This window comes from Madurella fahalii, assembly GCF_045866475.1.
Source record: "Madurella fahalii IFM 68171 DNA, scaffold_4, whole genome shotgun sequence".
In the NCBI taxonomy this organism is placed as follows: domain Eukaryota; kingdom Fungi; phylum Ascomycota; class Sordariomycetes; order Sordariales; genus Madurella; species Madurella fahalii.
The window spans coordinates 3,578,578-3,599,286 of record NW_027263974.1 but is presented as its reverse complement, the minus strand read 5'-3'; the positions used below and the strand labels follow the sequence as shown (position 1 = coordinate 3,599,286).

General features: G+C 55.6%; 6 protein-coding genes across 6 annotated transcripts; 4 read left to right on the top strand and 2 right to left on the bottom strand.

The window, feature by feature from the left end:
* Positions 1-330: 330 nt before the first annotated feature.
* MFIFM68171_08047 (pH-response regulator protein palF/prr-3) lies at positions 331-1,140 on the bottom strand (the record flags this gene model as incomplete). Its single annotated transcript, XM_071063467.1, has 2 exons — positions 331-667; positions 731-1,140. The coding sequence occupies 2 exons, from the start codon at positions 1,138-1,140 to the stop codon at positions 331-333; spliced, it is 747 nt and encodes a 248-aa protein (XP_070919568.1).
* Positions 1,141-4,408: 3,268 nt separating this feature from the next.
* MFIFM68171_08046 (Protease PrtS) lies at positions 4,409-6,040 on the bottom strand (the record flags this gene model as incomplete). The annotated part of the gene is made up of 3 exons (XM_071063466.1): positions 4,409-4,747; positions 4,841-5,068; positions 5,279-6,040. The coding sequence occupies 3 exons, from the start codon at positions 6,038-6,040 to the stop codon at positions 4,409-4,411; spliced, it is 1,329 nt and encodes a 442-aa protein (XP_070919567.1).
* A 1,084-nt stretch (positions 6,041-7,124) lies between these two features.
* On the top strand, positions 7,125-8,568 carry MFIFM68171_08045 (Acyl-CoA-binding domain-containing protein 4; the record flags this gene model as incomplete). Its single annotated transcript, XM_071063465.1, has 2 exons — positions 7,125-7,273; positions 7,353-8,568. The coding sequence occupies 2 exons, from the start codon at positions 7,125-7,127 to the stop codon at positions 8,566-8,568; spliced, it is 1,365 nt and encodes a 454-aa protein (XP_070919566.1).
* Positions 8,569-10,842: 2,274 nt separating this feature from the next.
* On the top strand, positions 10,843-12,682 carry MFS2_1 (MFS siderochrome iron transporter 1; the record flags this gene model as incomplete). The annotated part of the gene is made up of 2 exons (XM_071063464.1): positions 10,843-11,072; positions 11,134-12,682. 2 exons carry the CDS (start codon positions 10,843-10,845, stop codon positions 12,680-12,682), a joined length of 1,779 nt encoding a protein of 592 aa, XP_070919565.1.
* Positions 12,683-14,988: 2,306 nt separating this feature from the next.
* Positions 14,989-16,005, top strand: AVO2 (Target of rapamycin complex 2 subunit avo2; the record flags this gene model as incomplete). Its single annotated transcript, XM_071063463.1, has 3 exons — positions 14,989-15,020; positions 15,123-15,197; positions 15,270-16,005. The coding sequence occupies 3 exons, from the start codon at positions 14,989-14,991 to the stop codon at positions 16,003-16,005; spliced, it is 843 nt and encodes a 280-aa protein (XP_070919564.1).
* A 2,125-nt stretch (positions 16,006-18,130) lies between these two features.
* Positions 18,131-18,874, top strand: MFIFM68171_08042 (uncharacterized protein; the record flags this gene model as incomplete). The annotated part of the gene is made up of 1 exon (XM_071063462.1): positions 18,131-18,874. One exon carries the CDS (start codon positions 18,131-18,133, stop codon positions 18,872-18,874), a length of 744 nt encoding a protein of 247 aa, XP_070919563.1.
* Between the last annotated feature and the right edge of the window lie 1,835 nt (positions 18,875-20,709).

Here is a 20,709-nt window from a genome sequence, read left to right as displayed (position 1 = left end):
CATTATCATACACGGTCCGTCTTTCTAGCAGGCAGTCGCTGGGCACCGCAGACTACCTAGGCGTTGTTACGGAGGTATTCAGTTTGACAGCTGAGACTCACTACCTACTCAGCACAACCAGAACGGATACTAGTGCAATATGTTCCAAACATTAGGTGGCATCTATGTACAACCTAGGCACCTCTCACAAATGTTCATCTACGCATGGCCCTTGCCGGTTCCAGGCATCCCATGTATAACTAGAACTCTAACCCAAGACGAAATGCGCCGCGCCATGCAATGCGAAACATTTTAACCTCTACAATTTCTCATCTAAAACGGACTCAGTCCTCAGACGGCAGAAGCCGCAGCAACGGGACGCTGGCTCATCTCAAAACCCTGCTGCTGGGACTCGTACGGCTGAGGTGCGTAGCCTTGGCCGCCGTACGCAGTAGCCTCGGAAGCGGCCTGGGGGTCGTAGAAGGCGGCGGTCCGGGGGTAGTCCTGAGCGTAGGGTTGGGGGTACGTCGTCTGGGGCCCGTAGGCAGTGTTGCCCTGGACGAGGTTGTGCACCTCGGGGTTGTGCAACTCGGGGTTGTGTGTGGGTGCATAGGTGCCGCGAAGCGAGCCCTTGCGGTACTGGTGGAAGACAACGGCCGCGTAAATGAGGAGGCCGAGGAAGGAGAGCCTTGAAAACAAGGTTAGCATCTGCGGAGAGAAAAGGACCGCCGCGGCGGCGGTGAAAACTCACAAAACGATGACGCTGATGACGATGGAGACGACGCCGTTGTGTGCGCCGATCATTCCGAGGATGAAGCTGACAGTGTAAATGATGGACTGCGAGATGTTGACGCCGAGGAAAAAAGGAGGGCTGAGCGTGCGCCTCGCGCGCTTGACGATGCAGACTATGTCGAGGATCAGGCAGACCAGGATAATGACCATCATGACGACCGAGACGGCCAGGAGAGTATCGTAGGTGAGGCTGGAGTGGTATTCTTCGAAGAGCCGGTGGCGGTCGTTTCTGAAGACGCTGAGCCCTGCGACAACGATGCCGTAGAGACCAATATGGACGATCATGATGATGATGCGGATGACCCAAAAGGGTATCAGAACGCGCTTGAGGAAGGGCGACGAGTCGCCAACGACGTAGGGGGCTGACATGGCTGCGGGCCGCGGTCGAGTCGCAAGTCGTGGATTCGGCCCAGTCGAGTCTGCCGGTTTCTGTGTGCGGCCTGGTTTAGGTGAGGTAAGGTAGCCGAAGCGGAAGCGGGAGCGACTTCGCGACTTTCGCTACACAGCACGTTGAAGCCGAAAGCGTTAGGGGTTCGGGATCGTGCCGACCGCCACGACAGGAAGGAAACCCCCCGCTGTTAAATGTTGGAGCGCAAGTCGCACAAAATTTCCGAGCTCCTGCCAGGCATCCTTGCCCGTTTGGGACCCGTTCGCGATGCACGACACGGCCAACCACGGGACGCCAACCAAGGCGCGGCAAGGTGAGCTAAGCCACATGTCCGTAGCTAGGTCACCGCTCCGCCAGGGACCAGGAGCTTGGCACGTCTCCAGACGGTGTTGACGACAGGCGTCGATTGGCCTCGCCAAGCATGTCCGGGGTGCCCAATCTTGGTGCCTGTGCCCTAAAATCTAGTGTGGGAAAATCGAGGTAAAAGCTGTGCTGCGCTGCGCTGCGGATCTGCGCGACGCCCAAGCTAATGAACAGGCTGCTAAATGCGGAAACGAGGGTGGCCTGAAACCCGGCATGCTCTTTGGAAAGGCCGTTCCCTGTCCTGCATCGTCTCACCTCAGCTGCGTGAGGAAATGACCGACTGACCATACCGAGGGCAGCGCAGTAATCACACACTAAGGCACACTCGATGCCTTCGACGGAAAGGGCCTCTGAACCGTTTTCTTTTGTGCAATCCCGCCAGCTCAGATCAGCAGCTTTTTGCGGTCTTGTCCCCGATAGTAAGCACTAGCACGGGGCGGGGACTGGGGATCCATGCCTGCTGCTGTGGCCACCGCCACACAGCATAACCTTATTGGAGACATCATGCACCGACGCAGTTCTGCCAAACGCGTAGGATCCATTCCCACATCCTTTCACTCTGACCTTTTTTTTTTTTTTTTTGGGGGGGGGGGGGGGGGGGTGGTCTTTTCTCTCACGCTTCTTCCCAACCCACTTGCCACTCAGTAATGTATATTTCTCCCATCCAGCTTATCCCATACTCGGTTTTGTTCATTTTCACCCTCCATGCCAGTGTTGGTTGCCGTCGGAAGAAAGCTCAACTTCGCGGGTCGGGGAACCGGCCAATCAGCGCGAACTTGTCCCTGAGAGCTGTACTACGTAGATGGCTGTCAATGACCGCCAGAAGCATGACGCTCGAACCCATGTTAACAGAAGGATGCGAGAGGTGGAAACCGGGATCGGCGGGAAGTCAGTCGTGCGCAAATCTCGCGGCAATCCGATCACTGTCCCGGAAGTATAGGGTTGCCGTGATGGTCGAGATGACAATAGATCCGCGCGAACAATGGGTGGGCCGGGATGGTCACACAGCGGTGGCGAAACTGTTGCAACTTGGCGAAATATTCTGGCCAACCTTGTCTCTTCTCCAGTGTCGACCATGCGCTTGGCCAGGACGTCGACCATCCTCACCATTTCAACAGCCTTACAATAAAAAGCGAGAAAAATCCAGAAGTCACGGTCTTTTGCCAAGGGGTGCGATTGCGCCTCCATTAACTCTGAAAGTAGTCTTACCCTTTCGGACATGTAAATGTCGACCTAGGATCTGGGTAATAACAGAAGAAAAATAATTCATTCTTGTGCAGTGCAAAACACCCCTTGTTGATATAGCACTGTGGATAATAATAAGTTGTAATCATTTCTTTTACCTCATTCATCACTCCAAGTAGCCCTAGGAGACCTCCTTAATTCTCATAACATCAAAATACCTTAATTAAACCTGCAGCAGTAAACAAGGGAGGAATCTCGCCAGAAATACTTGCTGTACCAGCCGCGGAGGTACCCTAATTACTACGGAAAACCCAAAAATCGCGCCCCAGGTATAGTTGTAATCTTTAACTTGAACCGAAGAAGGAGACTTGCACGCTAAGGCGCCGCAAAAGATCGTTGGGGGATCCGGGAAGGTCGTTGCTAGATGCGCCGCAGCACCTATATACCTACCTTACTACGTATCGAGGATCAACCATATTACTTCGAGACAGAGCTTTGTGGCCGGAACCATCTAGGACCGCGCCTGATTGTTCTTTCAGGTCGCAATGTAATGTAATACCATTACATAATTTGAAGTGGCAAACACATTAAACGGAGGCAGCTACAGCTACTAATTCGTAGGACAGACTCGGCCCGTCAGCGGGCCGAACAGGGTGAGAAGTGTTTACGCCTGACCTCCAGTCTATCTCGCCCTGTTTCGTCTCCCACATGAACAATGCCTGTGTTGCATGGTGGACATTGTGAGTATGGTTTAAACACCCAATTCATTGTAACCCACATCCTTTCCGTGGTTCATAATCCGGGCAAACAATCTACCCGATAGAACCGGAAGCCAGGTTCCTTTCGGCATAGCTAAAAGCAGAGTTTGGGAACGCTACGGAAGCGATTGGCTGCTCTATGTGCGGCAGCTGTTTCTGCCAACTAGGCGAGAAGAGAAGCATGTCCCTTTGTTTGGGGAAACGCTGAAGCGATGAGTGTCTTCCAAGAAGGCAAGTTACTAATATCACCACCGAACGAAACATCAAGCTTGTCAGCGTCGCATTCGCGGTTTTTCGGAAGCACTGATCGAGGGGAGATGTAGAAGGGAATAAGGATATAAAGGCTCCGGAACCAACAACAACATGAGGATTTTTACAGCGTCCTAACCCTTTCCTGCTTGCCAACGAAACATCTCCTCAAAAGTCAAACTTACAGCGTCAACATGAAACTCAGTATTGCCATCGCCGTGTTCGGCTTTGTAGCTACATCCTTCGCGAATCCCCTCCCCGAGCCTGAGATGGGGCAGCTTGAGGGTAAGTAGAACGATTCATCCTAAGTTTCCCCCTTAATCCCAGACATCGACAAACACATTCAAACCTCGCCGGCGACTTTGAAAGATATCATACACAACTCTGACATGATACCAGCACGCAATTGCCCGGCCGGGAATATCCTAGAAAGTTGCTGGCGTCAGTGCAAGACAGCCGCTTGCCGGCGCTGCTGTAACCGTGCCTGTGTGATCTGCTAGGGTAGCACGATTGGATGGCGAGAGTTACTCAAACCCGGGTGCGGGGGCGACGACAAGACACGAATAGTGCTGCAATCATAACATATTATTTATTACCTGTTGCCCCTTCATTAGCCTACCTAGCACCGCGCTGGCGCCTGACCTGACTGTGTCGCAACTTGAGACCCCCTCTCTCGGCCCCCGCGCCCCCTTTTTCAAACCTTTCTCACAACCCCGACCTGATTCCACGCATCTCTGACAATCTTGGCTGATTCCTCGTCAAACAACGCTTCAGCCGCATCCACGGTAGCGTCGGCAAACTGGACAAAGGTACAGTTCGGCGGGATCGTCCGCTCCGAAACCACCTTCCACCAAATCTTGCCCGCCTTTTCCCACGTGTACCCACCAAAGGCGACCGCAGCGATATGAAATGCGCGGTTGGGAATGCCCGAAAATACGTGCACGCCGCCGTAGTCGCGGTCCTTGATGAAGGAACCGTGCTTCTTCATCAGCTCGGGGATCTGGTCTGTGTGTGAAGGCTGGAGGTCGGAACCCTATTGTGGAAAGCAATTCATGTTAATTGGAGGTATAAACAAAGGCACGGCATCTGTCAATCGCCAGGCCCCAACGGGGTGTGGGTTGCTTACGAAGCGGGGATCGTTGTAGGCCGTGCCGGGACTCTTCATGCTGCGCAGCGCGACGCCCTTGACACCCGGCAAGAGACAGTCCTCGCCAATGAGCCAGTCGGCTTCCGCAGCGGTTTCGTTCTGGTACATCTGCTTGACCATGATGCCGAATGCGTCGGCGATGTGTTCGTTTAGCGCTCCAGCTTCGTCGCGGTAGACGAGGGCCGCGGTGTACTGGATCACGGCGTGCTGTTATAGTGACCGGGTTAGGGGTGTGCATCAAGGTTTTGGAGAGAAGCAGAAAAAGGGGAAAAAAGGGAAAAAATGAAAAAAGTAAATAATAAAAAAAATAAAATAAAATAAAAAGGAAGATTGCTGTAGGACTTTCGAGGCTTCTAGACTGTCCAGCTCCCGAGGATGCTTGCAAACCAATGCAGGGATAATAAGGTATGTACCTACAGTCATTTCGTGCCCGATAACATCGATGCATCCGGTAAAGTTGTGCAGAAACGAGTTGCCGTCGCCATACACCATCTGCTCCAGCCCGCCCAACCAGAACGCGTTACCTAGCTTTTTACCAAAGTGCACTGAGCTCTTGACCTCCATGGCCTGTCCGTCGAGCGAGTCATAGTTAAAGAACTTCTTGTAGAACTGGAGGACTTGCAACGCCATGTCGTAGGCCTCATTGACTTCCTCGTCGCTAGTAGCGTCCTGACCCTCCATCCGTGCCTCCTTGCCCGGCAGAAGATCAAACGACGAGGGGTCCTCGGCGTTGCCGCCGTTTTGCATGTCGTATACGCTGCGCATGAAGCCGGTTTCCGTGTCCCGGCTCCCCTTGGCCATGCCAGTGATGGGTTGGGGGACCGTGGGGGAGGCGCCAGATGCTGCGGCAAGGACAGCGGCCCGGTCTTCGCGGACCCGCTCGGAGAAGGCAAGAGTGTCTCTGGCTGCGGCCTTAGACTCCTCGTCTGCCTCAGGAGCGTCGACAACGGCTTGGAGAAGCGTGCCAGGAACAATTCCCTGAGGACGGTTATGGTGTCCGCCACTGCCGCCATGGCTGCTGCACTTCAACTCAAAAATCTCATGCCGGTTGGTGTGGAGGGCTTGGGCCACAGCGAGCGTTGTATGTGCGCTGTGGCGGACCTCCTCGTCGTCGCATTCGCAAAGGCTTTCCAGCAGGTAACGGGGGACGATAGAACAAACGTAGTGTTGGCAATCCATGATGGTGTTGGGATGTCTTGGTGTGGTGGGGCCTAGAGAGTGGGCGAGAGAGGGGCAAATGGTATAAGGCGACTTGGTCAGGGCAGCGATGGGAAAGCGGCTGAGACTGGCACTCGGAAGGGGATTCTAGGCATATTTATGCTCGTGGGGGGCATGTTTGGAGTCAGCAGAGACACCCCCTCTTCATGCCCCCAAATTGCGCGTTGTCTCCTTCCCCCCTGGCAGCGTCGTCTACTCGGTGACGCGTGTCTCGTAGTTTTGCACCTTGCAGTTGGTTGGCGCTCAGCCATTCCCCGCGCGCGTTTTCTCGATCTGTCTCATATTTGCAGCTCAACAAAGTTGGGCCGCGAGGAGACCACTTCTCTTTGGTTACCTCAAATCCATCGTTGTGTACGATGACGAAAGTGGCAGGTCCCGATCTCCGTGGTGCGCATCCTGGCCGCTCGTCCCAGCTGATCTCTCAAGTGTCGCATTATGATAGGATTGGCGGGTGTGGGCTTGCCCAACCCAACACTTTCTCAATAAGCCCCTTTATGGCAGTGTTGGCGCAACCAAGTAACCCCGCCATGAGTTGTTCCCATTCCGTGGGCGTCCCCATGACCGCCGCCGCAGGACCGCGTACAAATAAGCTCAGGTTACCCAAGTAAATTAAGCTGTGTAACGAAGTGTGGGATAACCTTCCAGCATGAGGAGCAGTCGCATCTGCCTAGCGGTGCCTGGTCGGTCGGCGTAAGTTGCTTTTGCTCGAGCAGGAAATCTGGCTCGGAGTGCGGCTGAAAAAGATGATGCTCAAGGAGCGGTTTGGCCTAGACCAACTGAATCGAAGAAGTCCAACCTCCTTCGGTTACCAACCTATCAGGCGCGTGTTACGCTGCGATGCGCATTACACAAGGCTCTGTTCGCACGTCCCAGAGTTGCGGGCCGGTGCCCCCACCACTACGTCATCATTCCCGACCGAGCTCCTACGTGTGAACCTGCTTCGCAAGGTACCTTGCCTTAACCCGACGGCATACCGCTTGAAACATCAGCAGCTGGTTAGAATTGAGGAACACACCTGAACACAACCTCTCCAACTCGCAAAACCATGGCGGAAGCTGTTGCAGCAGCGATCGCTGCCGAACAGGTCGTTGCGACCGGGATTGAGGCAGCAGCAGCCGTGGCCATCGCAGCGCCGACACTCCCCCTCAAGATCTCCCTAACCCAACTGCGAAACCCAGCCCCGCGACCAGCAGAGTAAATCCCTCCGCCTCAACCCTCTCAACCCCTATCTTGACACGCCCGCGCAAAAGGCAGTAACTAACTCGCCGCCCAGCCACACCGTCCTCAACCGCTCGCACCACACCCTCACAGTCATCGACAACAAGGCCGTCATCTTTGGCGGCCAAGACTCGTCGGGCAAGCTCTGCCCGCCGGGGATCCACACCCTCACCCTCCCGGAGCCGTCCCCGCCGCAGACCCACGCGGGGGCGGCGGTCACCTGCCCGGCGGACGCGGCACCCTACCCGACGGCCTACACGTGCTACCCTTCCTTCCCGCTGCAGGACGCCTCGACGGGCGAGGTGCTGGTGCCCCGCCCGCGGAGCGACCACGCGGCGTGCTCGCGCGGCGGGCGGTTCCTGCTGGTGCACGGCGGGCGGGGCGCCGACGGCGGCCCGGTCGAGGAGGACAACTGCCTCTGGCAGTGGGACTGGGAGAACCTGAGCTGGGCCAAGCTGCGCGGGGACAGCCAGCTCGGGGCGGAGATGCGGCCGCGGTGGGGCCACGACATGTTTGTGGACGAGGCGCAGGGGTTTCTGGTGCTCGTGGGCGGCCGCCGCGGAGGGGCGGCCGGTTGCGAGGGGTTGGAGACGGAGGCGTGGATGTACGATTTCGATGCGCTCGCTTGGACGGCGCTGCCGCCGGTACCGGCTAGGCCCTTGGCGGCTGCTTATGCCGGGGGGAAGGTCTATGTCCTTTCGAAGGCGGTTGGGGATGGGGAGGGGAGGCTGGGCGGTGCCGTGCACTTTCTCGATATGAGAGAGTCGCCGACCCAGAGGGAGAAGCCTAGCGCGCTGGCCTGGAAGACTGTCGACTTCCCCGCGAACCCGCTCGCTCCGGGTCCGAAGCCGCGAGAGGGCGGCGCGCTGGTGCCGATGACAACGGGGTATGGGAGGGAGTATTTGGTTTACATGTTTGGTTGCTCCGACGATGGAGAAGGGAACCGGGAGTACTACTCGGATGTGTGGACGTTGCAGTTGCCGACAAAGGGTTTCAACCCGGCCTCGGCAAAGGACAAAATCAGGAAAGAATTGCCCATTATGGAGTCTGACGAGTTCAGATGGGCCGAGGCCGAGATTGTCCCGACGGAGCAGATTACGGAAGAGGGGAAGGTACATCCTGGCCCGAGGGGCCTGTTCGGCGCGGATTCGTGTCTAAACGGTCGGGGCGTCGTGCTCTGGGGAGGCGTGAATGCTAAAGGTGAGAAAGAGGGTGATGGATGGATTTTGAGGCCGGCGTACGGGTATGCGGATAACGATCGATGGGAATGAGCAGGAGAGAATAACTCGACGGCGGAGGATTAGTTCTACTCGTATGATCTATGAATTCCAGAGCACACGATGGGGTCTCCCGTCCTACACCTCGCTTCCTGGTAGGGGCAGCCACCACTTGCCTACGGCTTAGTCCAAGTCAATTAACTAGTTTTGCGCTTTAAGAATTACTAGCGAAGGTCAAGATACCTACTTGCTGCTTGGTATACCCCAAGTTCATTAGGGTAGTTGATGTACTCTAGGCGGCCAGTGGCTGGGCTCATACTGCCAGAATGTAGATCATTGGGATGCTCGAGACATGCTCCTAATTGGTGCTGCTGCACTCCAGGGCTGATAATCGTCCCAAACTCCCAGTCTCCTGGACGCACCGGTTGCGACGAGTCCACCCGCGGAAGATGCTGGGCTGCTATGGCAGAGGAGGAACCCGGGCGAGGATATTCTTCTTCCCGTCCATCGTTCTCAATGGACAAAGCAGCCCCGTTGGAGACTTGGTAGAACTGAAGCCCAGAGCCGTTTGTCGGGTAGAGGCCGGACCGGGTTGCATGCTCGGCCGGCGCGGGGTGCTCCCGCATTCGGTCAGCAGCAAGTGGAGTCGGTCGGCGAGAGCGTTGCGAGCGGGGTCATCCCGAAAGAGGCATTCGCCCGCTATCGTTACCAACAAGGGATCCAATCCTTCCCAGCACAATTTTCGTGCCGAGAAGTGCGCGGTTTGGATGCTTATGGGCTGAGAGCAAAAGACTCCAGTTTGTGGGCCGAGTCATTGGGAGTGGGGGCTTTGTGGGCTAGGGCCCTCCCTTTACCGAACGGTGCCTCGCTTTTGGTGAGCATAAGGACCATAGCGGGATGAACTAAACCGGCTGAGGTTTACGGTCGACTGTGAGAGGGAATTTTCTAATGGGCTAGGCCACAAGCCAGGTGTCCTAGTGTACCACGGTATGTGGGCTGGAGGTTTCGGGGGGGGAGCCACCCCAACTCCGGTTGTGATCAGCCCATACTGGATCCCTGATACACTACCAGGGTTAGTTTTTAGTGTGGGGAAGTTTCTGTGGCGACTGGGCCCGACCTGACCCGATATTCTGGATACCCGCGTAGCACGACAAGGAACGCATAGCATTCCCGCGTCACGCGTGTGACTTGACCGTGAGGAGCTGGGCGCGCTACCGCGTGCTGCAGTTGCCATACATAGTAGAGGTGCAGTAATAACACTCTCCATGCCGCCTGAACCCGCTCGACGGATGACCACCAGTCATCGAATGCAGTGTGGCTTCTGGCGCTGGGGTCAGCCGGCTCCGTAACCCCCTAAGGTTTCTTGCATAGTATTGCGTGCTAGGCCGCTGAATCAAATGCTAAGGCGATGTGAAAGCGACAAGGGCTCCTCCAAAAGAGCCGATTCAGGGTGACGACGCGCCAATGGTGCAGTCGGCGGGCTTCCCGGGGGTTGATCCATTGGACTCATGGAGGTGCGGATTGGCTCGGTGACGCCCCGTCTCCAGAGCATTGGCCGATATCGCATCGCCAGTGCGGGTAGCCCATTCGAAAGGGGGAAGGGCGTCTGTCGATGGTTGTCCGGGATTTTCCAAGCAGTGGGAGGCAAGGGGCAAGATGTCCGGTCCGCCAGCCAGGTTTTATCAATCAGATAAGATGATCAGATAAAAATTTTCTTATTCTAACCCACGTTGCCAAGCCGATCAAGCCTCCTCCCTGGCCATGATCCTGGTATCCGCCGACGCCTGGCGGGGTGCATCCGGCATGATTGGCTCCTGCGCACGCCACAAGGTTGGGTTCGCCGGAAAACCCTTGACCACAGCGTGAGGGGTCGTTTGGTCTCGCTTTCCCGATGTCCCCAGCCCCAGGCCTTCCCTGCACCCAGTGACACGCAATGTTGCATTGCTGAGAAGGCTGTTTGCAGTTCTTGCCTGCAGAGGTGGGTGTGGTGTTTCGCTCGGAACTACTAGTCTGAGACTCTGGGTCCGTCTCCCGACCAATCGACCCCCCTCGCTGGGGGATCCGCTTCTGCCTCGCCAAGGAACCTGGCCTTGGGTAGGTTTCTGTCCCACTTGCCCTGCAACTCCATCTGATAAAGCTCGGTCTCCTCCGCCGAGCCTTTTCAAATCCTCTCATCATTCCTGCCTCACTCTTGAGTTTGCCCTTTCCCGCATTCTCTACGACGGCGCCCGCGGCCTCCAGACCCCGTCGGCTGTGCTGGCTTGTCAACGCCCACAGGCCTGCAAGACATTGCAATCCCGCCATCCGTCCGCCAAAATCCCAAGCACCATGTCGAAATACATGGCCTGGGCCCGCCCCTCAGAGGCGCCTGTTGCTGAGCAGGAAGTGCCCGCCGAGAAGGCCGCTACCGACAAAGAAGCCGCCGTCGCTCACGGTGCCGCCGGTTCAGATGCCGACGATTCGGATGCCATTTCGGTGAATGCGCAGGCTGGTGTGCAAGACGTCGAGGCCTTTGCCAAAGTGTGGACGACAAGGGACCTCGTCCTCGCATATGTCACGTAAGTGAGCAGCGGCTGGCCGCTTCGACACCGTCTCCGCGTGCTGCTGACTGGCTTCCAGCATCTGGTGCATCCACTTTGTCGACGCTATGCAACAGGGAATGTCGGTCTCCCTGACGCCATACGTTACCAGCTCGTTCCAGAGCCACTCCCTGACAGCCGCGACGAGCATCTTCTCCAGTCTCATCGGAGGTCTGTTCAAGCTGCCGCTCGCCAAGATCCTCGACATCTGGGGCCGTCCCCAAGGGTTCGTCTCCATGATGATCTGCCTTACCATCGGCCTAGCCATGATGGCAGGCTGCAATAACGTTGAGACGTATGCCGCCGGCCAAGTCTTCTACTGGCTGGGGTACAACGGCATCACTTATTCCATCTCCATCTTCATCGCCGACACGTCGGCACTGAAGAACAGAGCCTTGATGTTTGCCTTTGCATCTTCGCCCTACATCATCACGGTTTGGATTGGCGGACCTCTTGCGACTGCCTTCTATACCGGACCCGGCTTTAGGTGGGGCTTTGGCGCCTTTGCCATCATCACGCCCTTCATCTGCTCGCCACTGCTAGCGCTGTTCTACTTGAACTACCGCAAGGCCCGGAGGCAGGGGCTCATCCCGGACCGGAACAGCGGCCGCACCTTTACACAAACGCTCAAGCACTACTTTGTCGAGTTCGACGTGGTTGGCCTCTTCCTGATCACGGCTGGCCTGGCCTTCTTCCTGCTTCCGTTCAGTCTGTACTCGTACCAAGCCCAGCAGTGGAGATCGCCCATGCTCATCGCCTTCTTCATCGTCGGCGGCCTTCTGCTCATCGGCTTCGGCCTGTTCGAGAAGTACGTCGCGCCCAAGACGTTCATCCCTTACGACCTGCTCATGGATCGCACCGTCTTCGGGGCCTGTATCCTCTCCGGTGTCTTGTTCATCTCGTTCTACATCTGGGACAGCTACTTCACCTCGTTCCTGCAGGTCGTCAACGGCCTTGACATGACCAAGTCGAGCTACATCATGAACATCTACAGCATCGGCTCATGCTTCTGGTCGCTTATCGTCGGTGTTCTGGTCCGCTGGACTGGTCGTTTCAAGTGGCTCGCGCTTTACTTCGGAGTGCCCGTCACCATCCTCGGCGTCGGCCTGATGGCCGCCTTCCGCCAGCCCGACGTCAACATTGGCTACATCGTCATGTGCCAAATCTTCATTGCTGTGGCGGGCGGTACGCTTGTCATCTGCGAACAGATGGCCGCCATGGCCGCTACCACTCACCAGTACATTGCCGTTGTGCTGGCCGTCGAGGGCATGTTTGCCAGCGTCGGCGGCGCCGTCGGCTCGACTGTGGCCGGCGCCATCTGGAACGGTGTTTTCCCCCAGCGCCTGGCCGAGTATCTCCCGCCCGAGTCGCAAGCCAACTTGACGGCCATCTATGGTTCGTTACCGGTGCAGCTGAGTTATCCAATCGGCACGCCCACGCGGACGGCCATCCAGCACGCGTATGGCGATGCCCAGCGCATCATGATCATCGCATCGACGGTCGTTCAAGTCATCTCGCTGGTGTCAGTGATGGTTTGGAGGGATATCAAGGTCAAGGACTTCAAGCAGGTGAAGGGTCGGGTTGTCTAGGTTGAGTCCCTAATTATAGAGAGGTGTCTGGTCGGGCATGGAAGGTCGAACCGTCTAATATGCAAGAAGCTGAAATACCCGGGACCTACCTGCCAGTTGAATCCCATCTGCGTTTCTTTCTTAAACCGTTAAAAGAGTCTGCAGATCAGAAACATTGGCTAGATTAAGGTAGTACCCAATACAATGTTCCTGCATGTGGGCTACTTATTAATCAATCAACAGTCGGTTTAACTAGTTTGTAATTATGACCTTACAGTTCTTCTCCTACTCATCAAGCGGAATTCCGTTCGATATCTGGCTGTTTGTGTGAGTGTATGCTAGTGTATATATATTCGTGGGAAACGAGAGCAAAGGAAAACGGTCTCGGTCTCTGGTTCGGCAAATGGCGTCCATCCATGCAGGGGTTGGTGACCTAGTGAATGTCTCATAATACAACGCAGCTGGCGGAACAGCCCAACGTTTGCCTACAAGTTTTGCGCGACTTTATTATCGAAGGCTGTACAGGTCACGAATGAGGAACATGATATAATCACAAGCACTTGAGGATGCTAGGGCAGGCTTGGGATGTTGAGTAGGGGAAGATTATTCTACTGATGGTTACGTGGCATGTACGGTACACCAAAGCAAAGGGCGCAAGGCAGACCGAAAAAATGAATAGCGCTAGAGTAATATTTCATCCCCAAGGCTTATTATGTGTCTTTCCTCCACAAGGTGGTCAAGAACTGGGCGAGAAGTGAGGTTGCAGCGATTGAGACGTAGCAGGTCGGTGCGTTATCTTGCCTGATCTATTTATACAACCACGACGTCGCTATGGGCTGTAGCTACCAGGAGGGCTATATGAAAGCGGGCCGTGTCTCCCGAGCGCTGGCGTTGAGACGCAACGTTGTAGAGAGCACTCCGGCGACGGTGATCCGTCTCGCGCTCCAAGTGAACATGATGAAGCCGAAAACCGGAGTTCAGTTAGCAGGGATTCGTCGGGTAGGTATGATGCGTGTAGTGAGTAGAGGGAGATTAGTAAGTAGAGGGAGGGCTTCGTTTCTTGTACGATACAGGTCGAATGCTTGATCTGGCATCTCGCATGTGACTGTTCTGTCAAAACATTGGAAGCAGGGCCGTTGAATGGTTAGTGGTAGTGGCCGGATGTTCAAGAAAAAAAGAAGTTGATTGAATTTCACTAGATTTTACTGCGAACTAGCGCTAAACAATGGTGCAACTCTCAGTTCAAATCGTGGCTGGTTCTACCGGAAGTTGTGTTCACAGTGCGGCTCTTGGCAGCGAGGCAAACTTAACGCGTCTTTGGCCTGGTTGTTAACATCACAAGGCGGCATTCCTCCGGCGACGTCCTCACACTTCTTGAAGGAATAGAACAGCGCCGGATCCCACTTGGGTAAATGTTTAAGAACATGGTACCGCCATGGCTCCTTAAGCGGGTAAAGACTCCGCACGGTACATCCAGGGGTGTGGCAAAATCTCCACCATGTGATGGTCCGCTTACCCAGCGCTGGGTTCTCAAAGACAACCCAGAAATCCATGGTCAAGACGTTAGCGAACTTGTCGCCATCAGAGTATTTACAGTCCAACAGGCACGATTTCATATCCACGCGGGCGGTAATGTATATATGCCTGGCGACGGAAACCGCATTGAGGATTCTTTCAGCGTCGGGCGCGCCACAGACGGGGAAAGCTGGGAAGTATTTGACCTCGAGGGAGTCAATCTCTGGGTTGAGATATGCGACGCCGCCGCCGTCGGATTCAAATAGTGAGCGGTAATGGCGGAGGGTTACCTCTCGGGCTTCCGCATTAAGATGAAGTGTGATGGGTGGGGGGCTGTAAACGCGGAGGCAAGAGGAATACAGATCGTTGTCTCTTTTGTCTTTTCCAGCAGACCTTACACCCGCTGTCTCATCGCGATCTAGGACGGCGATTTTCGGCTCCCAGCATCGGCGATAGATCTCAAATCGGACCTCTACTGGGATAGAGTACCAAGTGGCCTGGGGGGCCGGGGGGGGCGGAAGGGCTTTGTTGTTCCCGGGAACCATCTTTCTGCTATCGGAAAGGATATTGCTATGGTGGCTAGGATGATAATTATACCTTTTCCAAACTTTCGATAGGTACTCACTAGTAGCCTTGACACGAGGATGGAAGTATCCCTAAATACTAAGAGACAGTGGTAGGATTGTGCACAGAGGGCTATTATGACAGAACATACCTACTCAATTTGTCTTTAAACCTCCGAACAGGGCATCCACCTTTATCAAACACGAGCGTTGCTGGGCCAGCTATGCCACTGATGGCACAGCTATGTCATGAACAGAGTCGAACAGCTCTGCCGCCTGCGGTGCTGCACTGCGGCGCGGCGGGCCCCGGCGGGGCGGGGCAGGGCGGACAGTTCATTAGTTAAGGTACAGTACAGTACCCCGCAGGCTTTGTGCTGTAGCAGGTCGGCCGGCGTGACGGATCCTCATCATCTCGACGTTTTCTACTTTGTACCGGGCAGCAAAACACGAAGCGAAATGTGAGTGCAGGTAAACCGCATCCCACGAGCTGTTCTCGCGCGCCGAGCATTGACGCTGATTGCATTGCCTAGGATCGACCCCTCCATCCGTCTCCGTCGCGCAATCCATTCCAACGACGCGCTGCTCACCCGGCGCATCCTCAAATCGCACCCGCACCTCCTCCACAATCCCGACGTCACCGGTAATGCGAATTCCAACCTCCACCTCGCTGCCTCGCTCGGCCACCTCTCCATCTGCAAACTTCTTGTCGGGCTCGGCCACGAAACCGGCACTCCGGCCCTCAACGACGACCACCAAACCGCCCTCCTGCTAGCCGCCGCCGCGGGACACACCGAAGTCGTCCACTTCCTCAGCGAGCACGACCCCTCCTCAATCCTGCGGCAAGACGTGCGCGGGCGTGATGCCATCATGGAAGCGAGTCTGCAGGGCCACGACACGGTGGTGCAGATCCTGCTGACGTACGCCCCCGGCGGGGCTGCCGCCGCCCTGGCGCAGGCCGACCTCGACGGCAACACGGCGCTGCACTTTGCGAGCTCCAACGGAAACTTGCTCGTGCTACGCACGCTGCTGGCCGCCGGCGCGGATGCTGGTAGGAAGAACGTCTGGAATTGGACGGCAGAGGCTTACAGCGCTACCGTGCAGGCAGAGGTTTACCTCAAGGCGCTGGTCGCTGAGGTCGAGCGGAGGAAGATGGCCCAGGCTCAGCTCAGGAGGGTTGACGAGGGGCAGAAGAAGGTTGTTGGTGGAGGTGACGGGCCCAAGAAGGGCGGCGCGGTGAGGTTGGTGGGGAAGGATGTTGGGGATTGAGGGTTGGGGGTGGGGGGGAGGACTTGGGAAGGAAATACCATCTACAGTTCGTATGTACTCAGCGTCTGCACCACCCGTAATCGGTCTTTAGCGCTCCTATCTCTCATAGCGCCCGCCTGACCTATAACTGAACTTTTTTCTCGCCTCACTAGCACAAACAAATGACGTGCCATCAGCTACAAGCAATAAGATCTGTTTGTGTCTTGGTGCTTTACCGGCGTAAAGATAGCCGCCGGGGACTGGTCGCCGCGGAACCCATCAACGACGAGGTTTAGCTCGGGCGCGCTATTCGCGCGGGCACGAGCAGAAACGTTGCCACTCCAGGAGTGTAAAGTGGCTGAAGGTTTTTTTTTCGCAGCCGATAAAGTTGCCATCGCGAGGGCAGGTGCTCGAGACGATGTGAGAGACTCCCAGTGCGATGCGTGAGTGGACGGCCTCTGTTCGTCCCTTTGCATCACCAACAAGTTGGCGCCCCCCCCCCCCCCCCCCCCCCGAGGTGTAGATGGCTGTATGAACAGCTGGCGGCGACCCCCATAGTTCGTGATAGATGCGGTCATAAGTCTTCTAACTTGGTAAATACTCAGACTAACGTAGGGTTGATGAGTGGCGGATTCGATCGGCGGCGTGGTGTTTGCCACAACGGGTCAAAGCAAACAATCCACCGTGTAGTGCCCTTGTCTCGCTAAGTGGACCCTTGGACTTTCTGCCCCGGTCAATTTCTTCATCTTGGTAAGGGGTATGTGGCTAGACGTGCCAATATCCTATCTATGCTTCAGGATGAGTCGGTCCTGCGGTTTCCTTACGGTAATAAACCACGACTAGGAGAAGCAGGGTGTCATTCGCAGGTTCGCTTGCTAAGATCGAAACGGCCTCCTAATAGAAGCCACAGTGTCCGTACCGCATTGGTTTGCGAGCCCGGTTCGCAGTATGGCACCACCTGGGCTGCTTCACGTTCAGATGAAGATTCAAGGGTGTAGAAAATCACTCTGATAAGCGATCGGGTAAAGGCGCCCTGTGGCACGGCTCAGAGACAGCTGCCCTCCGGTTCCGGAAGCGAAACTTGCCGAGATTTGGGCAATACCTTAGCGTGAGTCTGGTCGGCGTGGGCCTCCTTTCAGTGCCGGCTTTCGGGGCCGGCTTTCGGCGCTGCCTAAACGGACAACCCCGAAGCCGGAGTCCGTGATATCAGATGGATTGGTAACGGGTGCAGTGCGTCAGCACATTACCCTGTTGCGTCAATGACCCAAGAGTCGCCAGACCCTGAGCCATACCCGAGGTGTCACAGGCAGCTTTGTTCGCTTCAACCCCCACCAAAGGCTCTGACACGCGGGAACATGAATTTTGTGCTAGGCCTGGTAAATTTGTTTCATACCGCCCTTATTGAGAAACGCTTGACATCAACGTGTTCGTTTCGTAGGCATCCGTCTTGTTCTCTCGCAGCAATGGTGTGCTCCCGATCGCCACCCTGAGTCGTAGTTTTCTCGTGTTTCTGTTTCCTTTTTGCATGCCGTACAGCCGTATCTCGCCGTACGTAGATCGATTATCCCAGGGAATGTGATACTTCCCAACGAGGTGACATATATGGGAACGACCTTGTTGTAGATGTCGTGGAGATTTTGGAGTCTCCATCGACATTCGGAAGCACCTGCTCGTTGTTCATCAAGGTGCTCTTCGGTAGGCGGCCATGCCGAGATAGTCTTATCCTAATCGTGACAACGAGTTCATCTGGTGTTGATAAATGCCCTTGTTTACGTGGCCTTGCCCATCGTGATGGTCCGATGGTCCTCAAGCATCATGATCATGGTGGCACAGAGGACACGGCACGGCTTCCCTCGTCTATAAATGGCCGCTTCTCTTCCTGAGAAGTCGGTTCTTAAGCACGTACACCTGACCCTTTTACACTACCCTTCAGGAGCGCTCCCGAACAAGTAATCTGCCCCTTGGACGTATATCGTTGGTCAGTCTTTTACCCAGAACACATGAGAAGAGGTGTGATGCTGCACCATGCATGACTATGTTCTAACTTATTACTACTTGCATTCTTTTCTCTGCCACAAGCTTTTCTCCGCCCCCGAGAGCTAACTCATTGCACCAGACAAATTTAACGGTCCGTCAACATTGCAACATGGCAGCCTACGCTGGCGGCGGCTTCAACCCGGCCTTCGGGCCCGATCCCGGTCCGCCCCCTCCGTCTACTCAAATGATCCCAGTCATGGGGCCGCCTCCTGACACGGGCTCTCCTCCCCCAGGTACCACCCGTGCGGACCTCGGCCATGCTTATTACCCCGCGCCGGGCCACTACCAGCACTACCTCTTTTACCCCCAGCAGCCCTCCCTCGCCGCCCGTGCTCCCCTGGGCACCGTCCTAGCGGTCGACCCCACGGGCCAGCTGTACCAATACACGTCCAACATGAACGGGACAAACCGCCTCCCGCAGCCGCCGCCCCCGACGGACTCTTCCTTCCCGGCGGCCAACCTGCTCAATTCGACTGGCGGCGCCGGCGCCGAGCCGGGATACAACTACTTCTTCCCCACCGAGCACGCCAAGGTCGTCGTGCTCAAGTGCACCGTCCCGCCCTGGAAGCTCGTCCCCGGCACATACCCGGACATCCCGTTCCACGCGTGCAAGGTGCCGGCCAATGTCACCATGGCAGAGCTGCTCGTCGGGTTCGGGGCCGACAACCCGGACAGAGGCCGTAACCAGTTCTGGGTGGTATATCCGCAGGGCGGGGGCCGATGGGGTTGGAAGGAGCACCTGATGGGGGACGATGAAGTGATGATGCGGAAGACGGTCAGGGAGTTGGGTTGGGTGGAGAAGAGGGCGGACGGGGAGGCGGGAACTGTGTACTTGTGGATCACCAGGGATTGAGGTGCCTTGATGAGGGCAGTGGAGATGGGGTGGGAGATAGCTAAAAGTGTAAGGGCAAATGCGCCCGTGTATGAGCGTGGCTTTGGGAGGGCAGGGGGTCCGCGGCGCATCAGGCAGCGTTTCAAGTCTTCAGCTTCGTTTAGTCTCTGGGCTCTGACCATCTTATTCATTGGCACCTGTATATTGCGGTGGTTTCTGTTCATCTCCGGCAGTGATTCATTTGAGATTATTCCCTTCATATCTCGTTGCCGGCTTGTCATTTGGATTGTTAGTACTGATCACTCAGTTGCACGCCGCTATCGTCACATGGTACACCCGGTGATACCGTAAAGGCAAGCTGGTTTCACAGCCCAGTGTCGTATTCAGCGCCCACAGCAACCTCTGTTGGCATGTCCAAGTTCAGGTGATTCATACCATCCACCAAGATAGGCAGTCAGTAGGTTGGATTAAGGTGTAGGGCTTACATAGCCGTTCCAGGCACCAACAAACCGTCCGTTAAGTCCTGCTTATTGTTCATACGGGGCGAGAACCGTCTCTCCTCATTAGCTGAGACGACGGGCCTATTGTTGATACTACGAATCGTCTCTTCAACTCTAGTTCATGGTGCACTAACCGAAAATCGTCCGATCTTGTTGATTGGGTCAGTTATCTGTGTCCCAGACCGTAAGTTGGAGCCCGTCGGTAGCCTCTTAATAACTCAGGGCTAGTAAGCGTCTTACTGGTCATTGTTAAGTACCTACAAAGTCGCGGTGCTAAGTCACATCGACGCAAGTGCCGCGCACTTGGCGCACCGTCTTTGCTACGATCGCATAGACCTTACAGGTATTGCAACCAGGAGCCCATCAGGTGACAGGCTGCCAATTGCAGCGTTTCCGACGCAATATTGCATATCCCGCGTTTTCTACTGCTCAGGTATGTTGATTTGCCGTAGCCGTCAGGAGATGGAGCTCGAAAACTCTGAGGCTGCTACCAACGCAGCTACCCAGTGCGCATCTACTAGTAATTGTGTCTAATCAGTGTAACTCTACCAAAGGCTCCTAGTACCCCTTATAACTGGGGAAGCTGTCTCTTACAAACCTCCGCAGAGCCAGAAACTTTACCAGCCGCGAGACTCTACCAAGGCTTTAAGTCGGGACTCTGGGTGATTCTTGACCCATCCAGCGAAGCTACCAACAATTGTGGCAGCAAACACCAAGAGCTAAGTCCCAGAGCGCTTCCGCTTAACAATGGATGATTTAGATAAAATATTTTGCCTTTGGCGTTATCTGTGAGCCTGGCTGAAGCAAAATGAAGGATGGACGAACAGAAACTCCTTCAAGCTCCCAATCCTTCCATGACGGGAACGGGCAAGCCTGTCTCCACGGACAATTAACCATACCGTTCCATGTATGATATCCTAGGCCGCGAATGTACTATTTGTTGCATCTTAGTATCCACACCGTTTTCGGGAAGGCAACCTAAAGAAGACTGAAGTCGGCTTTCTGGACGCGAGCCGCTCCACGCAGGCGACTTATAACAGGAGTTGATTAACCACACGTGTGATAAAATGTGTCGAGAAACCAATCGAGCAGAGCGGATATATTTGGGAATCCGCTGAGGGTGTTGCACTCATACGAAGTGCCTGGCTTTCGGCCCACCAAAAGCGTCCCAATGCTGCTCGGGCGTCATGTCCTCACGACCCTTGTACCAACCATCCCAATACCGCCTATATACTAGTTAATTAGTAGGGAAGCCATTGGGTCAGGACGATCACGTCTGCCTTGGCCACCTCGCTGCTCTAGAAGCGCACCCCATTAGGGTAAACCTCAACTACCCGCTCGTTTGCTAGGGTAAGG